The sequence below is a fragment of the Phacochoerus africanus genome, chromosome 15 (assembly GCF_016906955.1).
Source record: "Phacochoerus africanus isolate WHEZ1 chromosome 15, ROS_Pafr_v1, whole genome shotgun sequence".
Taxonomy (NCBI): Eukaryota; Metazoa; Chordata; class Mammalia; order Artiodactyla; family Suidae; genus Phacochoerus; species Phacochoerus africanus.
Window position 1 is genome coordinate 79864582 of NC_062558.1, and position 19266 is coordinate 79883847.

Below are 19266 nucleotides of genomic sequence, written 5' to 3' on the forward strand. Positions count from 1 at the left end.
GTGACTTTAAAGATGTAACCCTTCTATCTGCCAGCTTATCCATACATTTTTATTTTGATGAAAAAAAAATAGTTGAAGGGGAGAACAATTTCTTCATCAGAAAATTCACTGGAAAAAAAAATTCCCCAGCCATTGTCATGTATTCCTGGTTATTTTTGGTGGTTAAGAGAATTATTTGAAAACAAAGAAGGCTTTCACAAAGCCTCTAAAATACAAAAGATTTAATAACATTTACATCTGTGTATCAGCCATGTCTGTAATGCAAGTCATGAATAACACATAAACCAGAGCATGGAGAGAACAGAAGTGCTCACACATCATTTAAAATCCAACCCACCCCATCGTCGGTGGAATCAAATACACAGCAGGAACAGTTTCCGTTGATACACACACAATATAGTCATTGAAAATGAAAACATATTAATTATGTTCCTTAAGGTGGGGAGAGAAATGTCAGGATTCACTAACCTGTTCACCTTCTCTGTTGAGATTCTGTACCAAAAAGTACATCGTGAGTTGCCTCTTTATTTTTTCTGAAGAAATGACGGAATGAGGTTCTTCATGTATCTGTCTTGTTTTCCTGTTCTGGGGACTCTGTCATGCCTCCTGGCTGCACTTAAAATGGGGGGAAGTTCGCTTTAGAAGCTTAGATCCCTGTTATGGGGGAGTAACTTGCAGAAAAGGAATTCATTGTTAGCAGTGATATTTTAAAACAACCCTACCTGCCCAAGTCCAGGTGGTGTGTGTGGAAATCCATGCTGCTGGGAAAATAGCTGGCTCTCACCCAAACCTAAAGCTTCTGTAGCAACATGTTGGAAACCCAGGGAGCTCCTCTCTTATTCTGATTCATAAAACTGAGGCCCAGAATTGGAATTGGACTTTTCTAGATCAGTTTACCTGGCTCCAGTGAATTTCCTGGGATCTGCCAGTCTTTCCTCTCAGCTGAGCTCCTCAAAGCCTGCCCTAGGGAAGCCTCTGGTGCCATGATGGAGATAGGGTAGCAGAGGGCATGATTTGTGTCGGTGGTTCACTTTGAGACTTGTTCATATATTTTCTGTAAGGGTTGTCTTTTACTTCCGAGAGTAAAGAGGCTTTTTTTTTTTTCCCCCGCCTTTTTAGGGCTGCACCCATGGCATATGGAGGTTCCCAGGCTAGGGGTCGAATTGGAGCCGTAGCTGCTGGCCTACAACAAAGTCATAGCAATAACAGATCTGAACTGCATCTGAGACCTACACCACAGCTGACAGCAATGCTGGATACTTAACCCACTGAGCAAGGCCAGGGATCCAACCTGCATCCTCATGGATACAAGTCAGATTGGTTTCCACTGAGCCATGACTGGAACTCCAAGACAATGTTCAAGAAATGTTATCTTCAGTCAGCACTTTGTTTGCTGGCTTTTGCTTTGATGTTTGTTTGACAGATCTTTCCTCTTTTGGTTGTTATTTTCCCTTCTAAGTCTAGGCATTCTGCTGCTGGTGCCAGACCATGGCATCCCGGTCCTGAGTAGTTTAAAATGAGCTTTGATTAACTAAAATAAAAAATTAAATAAAGCTTAAAAAAAAAGTGCTCAAACCCCCCAAACCAAAACAAAACAAAAACACCTGAAAGGACATGAAAAGGCCTCTTTTTTATTAAAAACAAATTTATTAAAGTATAGTTGATTTAGAAAAATAAAATAAACTCTGTAAATGTACAGGGACCCCTTCCTCTTCTACTTTATAGGTCATTTCAGGGGTGAAATTTCAAGCAACTCACATCCTAGCTGCAGCCAAAGGGTAATAGTTGTCTCTATTTTATGCACAATAAATGAGCAATTCCTAAGGACATTGTTTCAGGGCAAGTTGAGTGTAACTGCTAAATAATATAGTCATTCTTATTTTAAATGAGTGGTATTTCCATTGTTCCAATGTTTCTGTGTGTGTGTGTGTGTGTGTGTGTGTGTGTAAAGGCCAGTGGGGGTGAGGTCTCCACTTGGGGGAAGCCACAGCCATCCCATAGGAGTTGGCACATTTAAGCATTTGGGTTTGAAATGTTGTGCCACATCCTGGGCCTCTTAGGCACTGCAGATTATGTATAATAGATGACCTGCATTTACAGAGATGTGTGCTATACAGATGTAAATGTTATTATAGCTTTTATATTTTATGTTCTTGTTGAAAGATCATTTTGTCTTTGAATAATATGGCCGTTCAATTTTGGGGAGGGAGGGGGGTTATCTTTAAAAGAGGATATGAAATGGATATTGCGCATCATATATTTCTTAAAAGTAATTTGGAATTTTAGGGTCTGGGATTGGGGCTGACTGATACACTGCCACGATGAGCTATAACCCCTGGAAAATAATAGCACCAGCACATGCCTGCATCTGTCCAATCTCATAATTCACTTTCACATTGGATTATGGATGTCTGCATTCAGTGAGTCTATCTTCCCTTTAGGTATTATTTCAGCCCTTTGAGATAATAAGGAAAGTTTAATTGCGTTGTTAATTGATTTTTTGCACAACATTATTACCTTGATTGATTGCAGAGTTGATGAAAATGTTAGACACAGGCAGCGTGGAGTATCAGCTCGGCAAGGAGTGGGAGCCTTGTGGAGAATAGATAACCTTGACGTTAAGAGCTATATCCTTCAGATATGTCTTCCCTTGACATATTGATGGCCCTTGAAAAGGGAAAAGCTGATTGTATGCAGAATGCAATCATTAAACCCACTTCAGCTCACTGTTGATTAATTTGTTTTTTCCTGAAGGATCTGGTTAAAGGGAAGGCCCCACTTGTACCAACTGAAGCCATTTTCTAGGCTCCAGCCTGTACTTAACCCTCTAGGTGAAGAGCAATAATGAAGCTGACGTGGCTGAGGGAGGAAGATGGTCTCAGAGGGTTCAGAAAGTGGACTTGATTATCACAGACATCTTTACCCTCAACGGCGCACTCTTTCCTCCACCATATTGCTTACTTTGCCCCTACTGCCAATGCTTTTGAAATTCCAAGGCCAGGCACCTTTTACGGATACCAGGAGTAGGATGAAATGGAAACTTAGGATGCCCAGGAAGGTTTATTACCTGGGCTTCCAGTGGTTTCTGGAGAAGACATGATATTGAGGAATTTTCTTCTACATTAAGTAAAGCCTTATAGGAATTTGCTCCCATGATTGGAGGATTGGGTGTGTGTGTGTGTGCGCACATGCATTTGGAGGTGGGGGGACTTTGTATATAAAAGGATAAGAAGGGATTTCTGGAAAGAGTTTATTATGTTTTTAGTGACTCCTCTCCCTGGCCCTATATAACTCCTGTCAAGAAACATGTATTGAAAGCTGTCATGGTAACTAGAGTCCAGAGCCACCCTCAAGGGTATTGAAAATCAGGTTGATTGATCAGGGGCATGACAGATTGATCTGTTGGTCTCCTGCCCTGTGTCCCTCTCCCAAACCCAGAGCATTTCATCTACAGCTGCCCAGTCCTTAGAGACTGAGAAGGCAGGCCTTCCAAGGAAAGGAGTTGGTTTGCTAGCTGCAGAAGAATGGAAGCTCATAAATGTGCAGTGATTCTAGAGTGCCCCCATCTTCTAGGGAGAATGGTAGCATCCCCTTTCCCTCTACCCCCTCCACTTCTATCCTTATGACTCATGGAGCATTCTGATTTCTTCTGCCCTCTTCTTCCCTTTGTAGTGGTCCCCAGGATTCACTTAAACCAAGTTTTAATTGGATAGCCGTGTTGAAGGCCTACCAAGAGTTACGTCATCTTCCTAGCATCCTGCCCATTCCCTTCCTCCACCCCTGCTGAGAGGTCACGTAGGCTTCAGGGCAGAAAAGAAAGAGCTTACAGATTTCCCAGAGAGACCATGTGCCCTATAAGTTGAATTCACACTATGGTCCAAATACCAGTTTCTGCTCCATGGACCACACCTCCCCCTCCATCCAGAGTCTTTCTTCTGCTGAACTAACGACTGGCGCTCAGGGAGTCTAATATCCACAGAGTCTTGGCCCTCAATTACCGTAATGGCTTATAATGAGATTTTGGCCAAGTAGCAGGTAGCAGGTTATTACTTCCTGCTCAGCGTGGGCAATGTCTACGCTGTTAATTTGTGTTGCCGAATGTGGCTCAGAGCTGGGCATCAAACTGTCAGAGCCAGATGTATTCTATTAGGTGGGAGGCTCACAGTGGCCCACGGGCAATTTTTTTTTTCAACATGGAGGTATGTTAACTCACCACAGAGTGAATCCTGACAAACTCAAGCCAGCCAAATAAAAGGGGTGATATTCCAAGCCATCAAAGTAGTATGTTCCAGAGACAGATAACACCTGGTACCACCCACCGTCAGCAATGTCTCTCTGACCCAGGCTGTTCCATTGATAGGCAAGAAGTACACCCCTCTTAATATTACTGGAGAGACTCCGGTGCCTTCATTAAGTTTTAATGAGCCAGCCCCTAATGAAAACCTTTATAATATGCTCTTCTACTGTTTACTTTGTCTTTATTTGGTGCAGAAAAAAAATGTGCAAGAGTTTCATAATGCTCTTATAAACTGCTTTCTTCTATTAATTCTTATTTAACCTATATTTTCTTTCATTGGCATTAGTGTGTATGTGTGCATATATATATTTCACAGCAGGTTAGAGAATGAGAAGGTAAAGATCAGGAAGTAATGAAAAGTATTTTGGCATTTTGCAGTGAGAATTACTGGTGCCCAAGAATGATGCTTTGCTCTCTGCAAGGACATACTTTTGATTATTATTATTATTTTTTTGGAATGCAAACTTTTTTCTGTTAGATCATATATCAGTAGATTCCTTTTGTTTTATTTTTGGAGAAAGCAATTTAGAGTGTCCTGGAATTAGGAAAGATTATAGTAATATCAGGACAGGAGAAGGTCATTTGGATTCTAATGAGGGGCAGATGGAGACTGGAATAACGGGTCTGAGAAGGAAAATCTTTTCCTCAATCTTTGCGGAGTTTGAATTATGACAAACCCAGTTGTTACTGGGTCTGCTTAATTTTATTTGAGAGGTTCTTTTTTGCAGCTTGAAGAATGACAAAAATAAAAAAAAAAGGCAACTTGTCTTTATTTTCAATGACTCTCTTGAGAAATTTTAGCCTGAAGAACCAGGCAGAACTGTGGATGTTTTCCCCCCTTTTGATGTGAGCTTTCTAATAGGAACAGACCTGAAACCCAAAAGCAAATTTCTGCTTGAGAGCAAAGCCAAAATTCCCATTCAAACTCTGCAGGAGGACTCCTGCTGCTCGGATTTGTTCTTATAAGATTCTGTCATTTAGAGGGAGGCTAAAGACTTTCCGGGAAACTTTTTGTGCAAGTTTTTTTCCTATACTTCATAAATTATGGTTTACAGGTTCAGTTCCAATCTACTTATCCAAAAAACTCTTTTCTTCTGTTAACATAATCTCACATGACTTAAATTTAAACTTTCATGGTTTTCTGTTTTATATTCAAATGCTAGAGTAACCTTTTATTATTTATTATTATTTATTTTAGGTATGGTTTGTTTTCAGACTGCTGTTAGCAAGACAGTAAAACCTCCATTTTTTAAAAACTCAGTCCACTGAGACCTTTAGTCAACCAGATTTTTTTTCTCTGACTTTGAGTGGTTTTTTTTTGTTTGTTTGTTTGTTTGTTTTGCTTTGCTTTGCTTTTTAGGGCTGCCCTAGTGGTATATAGAGGTTCCCAGGCTAGGGGTTAAATCAGAGCTGTAGCCACTGGCCTACACCACAGCCACAGCAATGTCAGATCTAAGCCTCATCTACAACCTATACCACAGCTCATGGCAATGCTGGATCCTTAATCCATTGAGCAAAGCCAGGGATCAAACCTGTGTCCTCATGGATCCTAGTCAGATTTGTTTCTGCTGAGTTTCTAGGACAAGAACTCCAGTTTGAGTGGTTTTGATCCTACAAGAATAAAAGCTAATGCCAATGGTTTTATTTTTTTAAAAAGGGTACATGGGGCCCTTTTAGGTTGTCCTAGAGCAATGTTTCTTAAAGTTTGGTCCCCTCATGTGCAGCATCCCTGTCACCTGGGAACCAGGAAAAATGCAAAGTCTTGGTCCTAAATATGTCCCCCTAAACCAGAAACTCTGGGGGTGGGGTTAAGCAATCTGTGTTTTAACAAGCCTCCCAGATGATCCAGGGTACAGACAAGCTGGAGCATGGCTGTCCTGGAGATGCCCCAGACAGGTCCTCCACCTGCCCATGTCCAGGAATGTGTAGCAGACTCTGAGGTTCAGAAGTGTCCTGAGATCCTCTCGTGTATTCCACAATAACAAGCCATCTATTAAGTATCTGTAAGCCCTGGGGCCTCATGAAGCATGGATAAAAAGCCATCATCTCTGCCCTCTTGGAGCACGTGTGCAAAAGAGGTCTTAAGACCCTGAGAAATGTTCAGTGAGAAGTCTTCCCACCCCCTCGAAACCTCTGAACTATATCATCCTCATTATAAAGACTCAAAGAAATACTCATGTGTGGTAACCATGAGGTACCTAGTAAGATAGTGAAATGGCATTTGGTTTTACATGGTGTTTCATGTGTCAGAGAAACTCAAAAAGGTTTCTAGTTAACCGCAAGTTAATGAGATAATTTAATTAATTAACTGGAACCCAGCATTTCCCTAGTGGCTAGTCAACCCCATGACTGTTACATTAGGCAAGTCTAAGGGAAGAAAGCGTGAGAGCCGTTTTAGATTTGCTTCCCAGACCACTTGAGTGGGCTCTCAGCTGACACGGAGAGCACACCTGGGCTCTGCTTTCCCATAGTTCAGTATCTGTTTACTCCCTTCTCTGATGAAATCTGCTCATTTATTTTAATTCTAGAAAATTATAATTTAAAATACCATTTTCTAGAAGGTCTTACGTCTATTGCCACTTCAAAAATAATGATACGAGAGTTCCAACTATGGCACAGTGGGATCATTGGCATCTTGGGAGCACTGGGACAGAGGTTCGATCCTAAGCCCTGCTCAAGGGGTTAAGGATCTGGTGTTGCTGTGGCTGCAGCTTAGGTTGCAACTGTGGCGCGGATCTGATCCCTGGCCTGAGAACCCCATATGCCACAAGGTGGCCAAAAAATTTTTAAAAATTGATGGTATGTTTGAAATCCATAGAAACCCATGAATACCTCTTTCTTCCTAAAGGAAGGTGATCATTTGTTGCCCCAGCCATGAAAATAGTCACTGGTCCATGTGCCAGAGACCAATGATGGGAATCAAATGATGATCAGATAGATGCTGAAATTATTATTTTATTTGAGTAGCATCTACCTCTCTTTTCTGATTAATCTGGGTGGAAACTCTTAGAGGGATGACAATGGCGTGGGTGGGAAGCAGCTCTGATTTTCATGGATGGAGGATACATGCTTTTTGTGTATTTTATTGACCCTTTAAAAATTATATATGTGTGCGTGGGTGTATATATTATACATAAAATTATATATAAAAGTATATAGAAAAATATATAATCATTTTTCACTATCAAATGATTAGTAACTCCATGCCATTGGGTGGCATATTTCCTTTTGGACGTCCATGATAAAAATTATCTTTTTCTAAGAAATGAGGGAATCTATCTTTGTTTATCTTTGCAGGCTTCATTATATTTATGCAGGTGATAGGCAAACATCCCCAACCCCTGAGCCTGGAAGATTAATTAGAGCAGTTGATGGTAGAGAAAATTGGTCCCTAAAATCTAAACCAGAAGCATCCAAAAGTGGGGTGGATGTGTGATAGCCCTAGTCCCAGAAATCCTCCAGCACAGATTGAGCAAACATGACATATCGATCATCACAGAACCTATAATTGGTGACCAAAAGCACCGTGTGGCTTTAATGGCCCTCCCTGAATCCTTGCCATCATTTAATTTTTTTTTTTTTTTTTTAAAGAAAGCAGCTGTTTTTCCTAAATTCATGCTGCCCTCTAGTGGCCATGCTCCTAACCTCACAGGGAAGGTGGAGAAGATGAATGTGGAGAGAGTGAGTGGTGGGAACCACGGAGGTGGTAAAAGGGTGACCCACTTCTTTCTTTTCTCTCTCTTCTCAGAGAGAGGATTCCTGAGTTCCTCAGCCAAAAATGAGAAAGCAACATGAAACTGAACCACTTAACCACTGTCCATTTTGACTGACAGCCTGGCTTATGTACTATCCATCACTAAGCAGCACTGAAGGAACCCTGTGAATCTTAATTCATTTGCCTCCCATCTTGGCGTGCGCATGCACTTTGGAATCCAGCCCATCTCAAATCCATTAAATCCCACTTAGAATATGGAGGTGGAGGAAAGGGGGACACATACCAAACTGGCTTTGAAAGTTCAAGTTTTCCCCCATGGAAAAGTAGGGGGGAGTCAGCCTAAGTCAAGTTTTTAATCTTTGACATCCTCCTATCCTAAAGGCTGCATAAGGATTTGGACTAGAAAGGTAGCGTTGCATTTGTATGGCATCTGGTCTGGTATTGGCACTTTGCTAAAGCCTAGAACGTCCTTTCCCTCCTTTACTGAAAATGAAGATCTTGAGATTCTGACCTCAGGAGAATTCTTCAGTATATGTAAAGAAATACTTTCAAAGAACAGTTCCTTGTTCTGTCTTTAAGAGCATAGGAAGTACAGCAAAATAATAAAGCATCATAGAAACATGTAAGCAGACTATTGTTTAGGAAGTCAGGGTGAAAATTGTTTCTGGCTTCAGTCTCAACTGGCACACAAAAAAATGTAACCAGAGAAGAAAACCCCAAATTTGGATTGCTAAGAAAATTTAACAAAGGAAGGTTGTTGGTTTGTTTTGGAATCTGGGGGGCATTGGGGGTTTTTGCTTGTTTTTGGAGGGGGGCTGTTGTTGAAGCATGGAATATCAGACATTTTGTTTGATCTCTGATATCTGTGCATTTCTATTTGATTGAAATGTAGCATGTGTCCAGGTAAGAACCAATCATTAACGATGTTCAAAAAAGGGAGCCTCTCTCAGACCTGGGATCCCAACCTGTCCATTTCTGCCTACCCAGACGACCCCCAGTACAAAATAATTTCAAAAGCATTGACATCTGAGGAAAAGCATGTTGACTGTTTCCTTTCCAGGATTCACATCATCGAAACATCTGCTGCCAGAGAGCTTTTAAATCTGTCAGCCTAATATTTCCTCGATATAGCAAGGACATTGAACTGTCCGGTCAGGTCTGGGCAGGGCCATAACATCTCTGACTGGAATGTGGGGACCAGGGGCTCAAGGCAGGACAGTGGAGCTGGTTACTAGGGATCGGGCTCAAAGGTGCAATTATCTCTCGGACTTGCCCTCGATTTCACATTTCCCGCTAACAGGTGATGTGAGGGAAAAACTAGCTCTGCATTTTTTTTTTTCCCTCCTCTCCTCCCTCTCCTATCTCCTTCTCTTCTTCTAAAATGACAAGTCTCATTTCAGCTGCCCTCGGAGCCCGGAGTGCATTTTCCACAGGCTCTGGCTTGTCACTTGTCAGCGTGTCTGCCCACTCACGTGACTGCTTGTGCAGCCTCCCCGGGGCTGGGAGGCTGGCTTCTCAGCCTTGCATTCCTCTCACCTTCAGTACAGATTTTGCCAAGATACTTTCTCTGCTGACTGGTTTCCTTCCCCTGCTTTTTTCTTCCTTATAAACAAGCGGGTGAGACTTGACAAGGCCCAGCATTTGTCTAAAGAGCCTGTGTAATCTGTTCTCTCTCAGTGGAAAGTTTAACCTTCCATCAGGCCTCACTGGAGGGGGCTGAGTATTGGGGCCAAGTGTCCTTTTCCCAAAGGGATGTGTTGCCTGGCATTTGTGTCAGCTTTCTTTTAGGAGACAGATGCATTCTAACCCTTGATTAGGTGGCACATACTGTGTTTTGTTTTTTTTTGGGTTTTTTTCACCAGTGCTTGGTAGAAAGCAGTGTCTCATAACCCCACAATTTGGATTCTCTCAGGCATCCAGAGTATTTACGTTTGGCGTGCTTACTCTTTGTGCTAAAAATAAATAAAAACTACCATTTACTTTAATCAAGAATAAACATTGCTAGTAGAAATCATCAACCCGAAATAAAACCGACAGCAGCTAAGCCTGCACATAATGCAATTTATTATGGACGAAAAAGTGACCAAAGGTTTATATTTTGTTGATGTATTGAAAACAGCACAAATTCACAGGAAGGAATTAGCCTTTGTAGAAATAATGAAAACAAAATAAAATTGAAGTGAACTTAAAACTACACACAATAAAATAGGTTGTCTAAACTTCAGCGGAGGGCTCAGGTCTTCCTGTCACAATTTAGAGCTGCATAATTTTACCCAAGAAAATGTAACCTTGTGGAAATAAGTGACTTAAAGAGATTTAGAGATCTTAAAGAGATATGCCTGGTAAAATTTGATATTTGCCAAAAGCTGAACAAGGATTTTAACCTTAAGGAAGACATTACATGGAAAAAAATTGACCCCATTGAAAATAAATTGAATCAAATACAAATGAAAATGTTAAAAATAGAAGGTGGCTTTAACTTTGAATTTAAAAAATGAAGGAATTTACGTTTTATTGTAAATCACCTATTCTTCAATTTTAAACAGAGAAAAAAAAATAAGAAATTAAATTGACTAAATGTAGTTGGCTCTGAATAAATAATGCTTTTTGAAGGAAAAATTATCAGGTGTGTTTATGTGTTATATTCATAAGCCTGAAGCCAAAGCATCCTAGTGGTCAAAATGGCAGAATTCAAATGTCCACCACTGAAAAACATCAGGGTTAGCAGACTAAGATGAAAATATCCTTTGTTTTATACAATAGAAGAGGAGAATTCAGAAGTGTGTTCTCACTTGAGAGACTGGCAACCTCCCCTGAGCCTCGCTCTTCAAGGTGGTCATTGCAGCACTTAGCAAGGATGGTGTGCCGCCAGTCCACAGAGAAGACAGCAGGAGCCCCCCGGGACCTTCGGGGGTTTAGCAAGCATTGCCTGCCTAGAGCATCCCATCCCAACCCAAGATGCAGAATTTACCTGAGACACTTGCCTGAAATCATGCTCCACTAATTGGGAAGGGAAGTCCCACTTTCTATGTCTTCCCTGCCCTTCCATGGTCAGGTGGAAAGTCTTGCCCTGTTTCATTTCCAACCCAGGGCTCCCCTGATGGGTCTGTGAAGCAGGGAAAAATATGCCTCCCATGGAGGGGAGATTTTGTCTTCTCTCCACAAAAAAAAAAAAAATACTGCTCCCAAGCAACCGATTTCTTTAAAACCATTTTAACATCTCCCTTCTTTTCCTTTTGCCTGAGTGTTTAAGTAGCTTCTGCTGCAGGAGGATGCCGGGCTGGGAGCCTGTAATTCTGCAGGCTCTGCTAAGTCCAGTGTGATGTTCATAGCTGAGCTGATAGAGGATCACACAGGCTGACCTCAGACTACCGCTCCAGCCCCTGCTCAAGGTCATAAAACATGGGTGTTGATTCCTTCCCGGTTCCCAGTTTCCTCAGGACCAACACATAACAAAGACCAAGGAATGTGCTTTCTGGAGAATGTCCTTCCCTGTGTATGATGTTTACAGCTCTTAAGGCAGGATGATAGTGTTCAGTCCGCGGCTCTCTTTCCAAACCAGACGTCGTGATGGCTTTGTTTTTGTAGGAGAAAAGTGTTCAGCATAAAAACAGCACCAGTGTTGAGGAATTGAGGCTGTTGCCTTCTGTTACTTTGCCTTCTTCTTTAGTAAGGCAAATATTTAATCTGTACTTATTTTTAAAACATTTCCAATGCGTGTCGTCTTACCAGACGTTAAAGTGTGTGTGTTTAACAATTGTAATCCATAACTGTGTGGTTCTGTGTACATTAAGTTCAGGTCATTTTAATGGTGTTAATGAATGTATGGAGTCAACAGATCTTTATCGAACCCTCCCTTGGCACTAAGCACCATTTCAAACACCAGGTGTTAGAAGTCAGGGAGGAGGGAGTATTGTAGAGGTAACATGCTAATGGGTTATTTGTAGTGTCACGTGGAACCTTCGAGAATGGACCAGAAAGATTCTCAAATACACTTTCCCTCTCTGTCGCTGGGCCCATCCTCCTCTTCCCAACACTTGTCCTCACTCTTCAGAGGCCACGGCGAAGAGGCTAGTTCCCTGCTTTACGGATACAGATTGGAGAACAGGAAAACCATAAGGAGCCCCATGTCCTTTGTTCTGTAGCACTAATTGGACAGACCTAGTGATCTCCAACAGATCAAAATCTGTTTGTCATGACACAGTTACACTTACAAACATTTATGATAACAGCACCTACAACAGTGATGGCCAAAACTAACATGAATAGTGATAATAAAATTAATGCTGTCTCGATTTTACAAATAGGAATTTATTGGTCCAACCCACACTCCACCATCAGATAAGTTCTTACCCTTGTGTGAGTCAAGATTATTATTTGTTTACAACTGAGATGTGAATGGCAGACCACTTACTCTGATAGTTCATCTTTAGTTCTATTGAATATGGAGTGAAGAGACTCGAGCTTACGTCAAAGCTGGGGGATATAGGCTAACTATAAGTAAGCACTTCCCAGCTCTGGGTATGAAATACCGTTGGCAGGAAAGCAACTGAAAATTCTTTCCTTGGGGATTTTTGAGGGCTAGCTGAGCTCCCCTTTCTCTATATTATGGGAATATGGGCTATAGGCTTTTAAGAGCTGACTTGGTCCAAATCAAATTTTGAATCTCTGACCACTGGATCTGCCTCCTACATCAGGCAATATTATACCTGGCCTCCTTATCTTCATCAGGGAAGCACGCGGAAATGCTAAATCATCTATTTCAAAACTAAGGTGGACCACTGGGAAATCTGGCCCCTTGCCTTCAATCTGCAAAGGGGGAAACTGGCTCCAGGAAGGGAAGGGATGTGCATGTGGTCACCTGACTGGTAGGAGCAGAGCTGGGTTTAAATCCAAGTCTTTCCCCACCCACCTTAGTATAGAGATGGTGGGGGTAGCCATTTCGGAGGTCGGGGATTCCAAGGGCATTTGCTGTGTTCTGCATGTATGTCCAAACGCTTCCTCCCCAGGACATTCAGGGTCTTCCTGAGCAGTGAACCTGCCACCTGCATAGGGTGCATCCAAGTAAAGAGACTGATCCCCACCCCCTCGGGCAGCCCCCAGGTCATAACTTAACCTGCATAATTAAGACACACATTCCCCTAGGGGAAACATTTAAAAGATAAACTACCTCTTTTTAAAAGCTGCTTCCCAATATATTTTCTTCTTAAGTATAGTTTTCAGAGTTTACCATGATGGCACAGCTGGCTACATAAGAAAAATTAGGATTCCCCAAGGCACAGGGCACTGTCATTTTTCAGCCCCACCCCCCAAAAAATGAAACCCCCACAGAGTCAGCTCCACATCAGCCTGATGCCTAGCAAGCCTGCTTCACTTATTATGGCCCAAGCCAGATATTTTAATTGAAAACACTACACATGCCATTAAATGTGTCGCTCCCCCTCCAGTCCCAAGACGTTTAGAGTTCGAGGAGATACAAACAAGTGAATACATTGCAGATGTACAGAGAAACCACCGCCTACCGAGTCGCAGCCAGCGGGTTCCCGAATTCCAGCCTGGGAGCGCCCTCCCCACCACAATGTTCTTTGCAAGCAAACTGTTTCCTTTGTAATTTTCACAGTTTATGGCAGTTACCATGTTGGGAGAAGGAGAGAGAGAAGTGTACAGCCACCACGTCACTTCACTTAAGAGCAGATCCTGTTATTTAACTAAGAACCTTCATGTTAGAGAAAGTCTTATGGCCACATGTCAGACTGTGCTTTTTTCCCCTTCCATGTTAAGGTTATTTATTTACTTATTTATTTACTTATTTATGTATGCATGGATGAAGCACAGAGGTCCCATTTTGGGGGGGTAATCCCTTTCCAGCTGTGAGCTCTGGTAGGCGTCTCACCAGCGGCAACCACTTGGTTAATTTCAGCAATGGTAGGTGGTTCAAGTTCAAAAATTTCAGCTGATTTTAACCATTGCTGGCCAGACCGCCTTCCTCCCCAGGGGCACACCAGCAGCTGGATTTCATTTTTAGCTGCCAGGCTGTCCCTGCGCCTTCCTGAGGAGCCCTCAGATGGAGTGCCTTCCCTTTCCGGATTTTATTCAAGGTGACAGCTCCTCACACATTGGTACTCTGATCACCTCGAGTAGCAGAGATAACAGGGGGATGAGTGTGGTCCCCCCTGCAGACTCCAAATTTAGATGGACTGAGGTTATCCTTAGGCCCCGTGACCCCAGCTCTCTGACAGAACAGGGCTGCCGGGAACTCTCATGATGTTGTGGGAGAAATTCTCTGCAGGAGCAGGCGAAGAAGACCCCAAGTGAGAGGGAGTGATGTCAGCTTTCGTTAGAACCACAGACAGTGTTAGAATATCCTTGGCATAATGTGGCTCTGGTATCTCTGTCAGCATCTCTGTTTTCTGTCAGCGCACACAATCCTGGGCCTGTCTCGAGCCCTGACAGTGTCTTTTCAGATCAGGTTATTGCCAGCACAGAGACTAGCTCTGCTCCCCACCACACAGCCCCTTTGTTTGAAGTCGGCCCTCTTGTCATTAATGCACTTGATGTCTATTTAAATCTGAGGGCAAGTGCGGTATCTGTTTTCCCGTCAAGAGATCATTGACAATATTAATACCTCATGTCCTTGCCTCATTTTCCAAGCTCTGACACTTCGCCACAGTCTCCTGCATTCATCAAACAGCCCTCTTTCACCAGGGTGTCTATAAACATTCTTGCTTCCTGGCCCCAAAGAACAGGGCCTGCCTTACAAAGGACTTTTATCAGTGCCAGCCAAGAAGAAGGGCTAGGGAGTGTGGCTCAGGACACTTCACCTCCCTCCACATTAGGGCCCACGTTCAGGAGTATACAGCCTGTTTCTAGAAGGGCACCTGCTGTCCAGGTCAAGGTCTGCATGGAGAGAGGTCAGAGAAAATAAATTCAATCCTGAGTGTGCAGGAAAGTTTCTTAGAGCAAATGTACCTGCTCGTGGGTTATGTTGTGTGCGTATATGTATGTGTGTATCTTTTCTTCTTTTACTCAAGAGAAAGCCTATGTTCTTTATAATGTCTGACAGTCCTATCCATTTCTTTTTATAAAAATTCATGCTGTACTGGTACTGGTAATAAGAAATTAATAGCCCTCGGTCTCATTCTTCCAGCTTCTTGAGGGTTTATTGAAAATCATTTATGTTTAAGGAAGCCCCTTGTGGATTTTCAGAAACTTCGAAGACACTCCCACCCAGGCCTGTAGGGATGCTGTGCTTGGAATGCAGCCCGAGCAGCTGTACCCACAGACCTGTCCTCACATTGGTGACAATATTAGCACAACTCGGGGTGTGACATACTTCAACACCATGAAGGAAACAGCTCAGTGCCAACAACCAAAGCGAATATTTAGGCCCCAGGAAGGGTCTCAGGGAGGTTTCATCCAAGCTCAAGATTCCAGGCACCAGACCAATATTAAAAAGCAGAACTCGGGGACTGGGGGCCAAAGAGAAAGCACGGCCAATGGGGAGGAATGGTCCACAGAGAACTTGCTCAGAAGAACATGGCAGAAATAGAGGTGATGAGAGCACGTCCAAGGTTCATTCTGAGGCCATGGAGTGATGTCATCCTCTCTCCATTGCCAGCTTGCTGGGATTCTGTGACCCTAGCTATTCCCAGCTTGTCCCAAGCCATCCAAACCAAGGAGCATCTGCCTTCTCTTTATAACAGTCATTTCTGAGTCATTTTTAATCCTTGTTTAAGAGTAAGATCTAAAGTTCTATCGTGGAAAAACATCTCCTGTACAATCCAGAGTATTCACTGTGTAGTACTTCTGATGTCAAGAACCTGTGTAGTTTCAAGTGCTAATTTATCCCAAATGAATACTAGATAGTGGGTTGCTGGTTTCACACTATCAAGATAATGGGAAAATCATGTATATAGGTAGTTATTATTATAGACAGATTTGCAGATCATGAATTTATATTTTATGGACTTTGTTTTTGTTTTTGTGGTTATGCACACTTCAGAGATCCAGATACTACTAGCAATAAGACAACTCCATGAAGCTGAATTTTAAGTTAGTTTTTCTAAAATTAGAAGAAAAATATCCAAGGTGACAAAGAAAGCAAATTGTAGTTACACATGTTTTCTTGGAAAACTTGATTTTTTTTTTTTTCTTGATAACCCTACACACAGCTTTCAAAATAATGCTGGCAGGTGATTTCTTATGGGTATTTAGTATGGAGTATGGAGTTGATGAAAATGTTTGACCTTATTCTAGGGCTGTTGTTTACAGTTAAGTCTTACTACAATCTCCTTGAATGAGAGCAAAGCTACATTTGGAGCCACAAAACTACTTAAAATAAAACTGAAGTTGAAAATCACAAGCATGCCAACCTGAGAATCCAGTTCAAGACTCCTGCTAAGAAGAGGCCATTTAATGTGGTGCCTCCTATAACTTTCTGTGTGGCATTTTGTCAACACTACCACTCTTTTTTAATCATCCATACTTTATGCCTCCTGCGATTTGGAAGGTTCTCTCTGGAAGTTAACAAAATTGATTCATGATAAAGCCTTTGAAAATAGTCACATTCTGGGAAGGCTGTTTTATATCTTTTGTTTGGGCAGGGCCCATCTTTAAACTCTTAATTTTCCATTTTTAGAAACTCCAATAAGGGAACTTGGAGAGAAGAGAGGACTGTGCTTTGTTTTGAGAAGTAATTGGCTGAACTAGAACATTCTCTGAAATGTGGAGGAGAAATCATACAGGAAAAACATTATTCCTAGGACCCTGTGCTCTGGTCAAATTTTGTTTGAATGTCAACCCTGAGGACAGAGAATAGGGTCCTTCCCTTCTGGGGCTTTAGTCCATTTGCTGCCACCCATTGGACCTGTGGTTGTGGTGTGTTTCCCCTTTTCAGCACCTGTGTTTTCCTACTATCCTAATTGTGCCACCTGTAATGATGTGTTTCCTTTTATTTGCAGGTGTCCTAGGGAAGTGTCGCTATGTTTACTATGGTAAAAACTCGGAGGGCAACAGATTTATCCGAGATGACCAGCTCTGAAGGCAAGTTCTATATGCCTTAGCCAGTGACCTAAGAGTGAAAGAAAAAAAGGGAAAGCAAAAATAAAGAAAAAGCTAAATAAAAAGACGATGGCCCACATTGGATCTCTGTGGGAAGGCTGTGACTTCAGCTTTTGGTAACTTCTGCTGACTTCGCTAGGCCTGTCAAGATCATCCTTCTGCCTTAGACTGAGTGGTCACATAGAGATTGACATGATTGCCCTTAAGCAGGTCTCATCCACCAGGGTGACAGACAGCAGTGGCGAAGCACCAGGGCTGACAGGATGAACACCATGATAGATTGCCTGGCCCCTCCACTGCTCACAGGGGAGCAGAGGTCACACCTGGGGCCTCCCTGAGCATGCTCGGTGGCTACAGTCAAGTGAGAGAGACTGTGTCTTTAGCTTGCCTAATGAGTAGAAATCCTTCTGATACCATTATGCTGCGGGTTTATCGTTAGTGAAATAGTCAGAGCAAATTTAGAGGAAGGCTCCTCATCCTTTTTTCCCTTAAACCTTAACCTCTTGTATTTTGCATAGTCCCCTTCTGCCCCACCTCCATCACCCTTTAGCATCTTGATCCCAGGCAATGCATTTCAGTTCCTGTTTTTCAGAGAACAGAAGAGGTCAGTTCTTATCCAGGTCATACGATGACAGTGAGCTTCATGTTCTTATAGTTCGTGTATTAGAGTAAATTTCTTTTCCTAAATCCCTGACTATAAAACCCTGGACTTTATCATGTCTTGTTCATTTCCAAATCCACTTCTTGCCCTGAATACTATGCAGTGGCAGGCATCTTTCCAACACCAGGTTCTGGTTGTACCAAGGACTCTGAGTTATTTATGTATTTTTAACCACACACCCTCCAGCTATGTCTATGGCCATGTTTGTGTTTGGAGCTGGCCTGCTCCTTTGGGTGGTATTTAAAGGTAGTGAGGTGATAAAAGATAACGTGATAGGTTAGGAAGTGAAAAAGGAAAGTGAAGACTGTAGAAAACACCCCCCAGATCAAATGGTCTTTCATAAAAAGCACGAACCCTTTGAGTTTGCTGTATTTCTCAGGACCTCTCAGAAATGAAATCCACAGCTTGTGAGGTGGTGTTTTTGCACCTTTGGCTGTATTCTAGCCCTCATGTTTCAAGGAAAATAAATGTGATCATACTGGTTGGGTGGCTGTAATTCCATTTAATGTTCCGGTACACCATTAGAGGATGTTGGAAAGTCTAGTTGCTCTTGACACACTACCATTTATTTTTGCTTTCCTTTAGACTAGGTGTTCATTGTCTCAGGTTTCCCAGTATCAGGTTAGTTTGAGGACAGCAAAATGTGAAAGAAGATCCTTCCCAGTTACAGACACCAAATGACCAGAGAGTTGCTAGGGTAAAAACATCTTTAAGGACTTGGAACCCCTGAGACACCCAAGAAGAACCTGCTCTCTCCATTCCAATATATATGGCCTTAGGCCTGCTGAGTCAACACAGTCCTTGAATGACTTGCTTTGGGGCTGGAAGGAGCCCCTCCTGTAGATTACACAACCTCTGGTAATCAGTTATTGAGACAAATTGAGATGGAAATCCTTAAGACCATTAATAAATAGAGAATATGGCATGTTTGGCTTTATCTCTCAAACCCATTAATAACCAGAGTCTAGTACCTTCCCTCTAATTTGATCTACAAAACAGCATTGGGACGATGCTTTCACTGAGTTGTATGCAGTCCCACCCTGGCTCTGTGTTTGGAAGCACCAGCCCATGTTTTGTTCCTGACATCTTACAGGCAGCCTGAGTTCTGTGCAAGGGCAGCTAGACTAGTCCAGTGTCACATCCAATCTAGCGGCCCATATATCCTTGTCTTCATAAAAGGCTTTAACCCTGCCTCCAACAATAAAAAAGCACTTGTGAACTGACCACAGAATTTTTCCATCTTTATTTTTCTTACTTGTTTACTTTTCTTAATGTCAGAACCATTTGTATCATGCGCAAGAATGCCTCCCTCAATGCAAGCTTTGGAGGCAGAAAAAAAAGAATATATTTTTGGAGTGAGTTATTGACCACACTGTTTCCCCTCCCTTTGGGTTGTTTATTTTATCCCCAAATGGTGTAATAACTTTAATTGAGATTAGCTTTAATTATAATTTACGTAAAGGCCCTCACTAGAGTGTATTCATCTTCATGATAGAATTATAGTGAGTTGTGTTTCTCTTAAAGAGGGATAAT

General features: G+C 42.2%; 1 protein-coding gene across 1 annotated transcript in view; it reads left to right on the plus strand.

Annotated features, from left to right (window-relative positions):
* Nucleotides 1-18961, plus strand: part of LRMDA (leucine rich melanocyte differentiation associated) — a 1094312-nt gene extending 1075351 nt beyond the window's left edge. The window contains exon 7 of the mRNA XM_047761275.1: nucleotides 16973-18961. Coding sequence (XP_047617231.1) covers nucleotides 16973-17052 — 80 coding nt within the window. The 3' untranslated portion in view covers nucleotides 17053-18961. The remainder of the gene's footprint in view (nucleotides 1-16972) is intronic.
* Nucleotides 18962-19266: the final 305 nt, after the last annotated feature.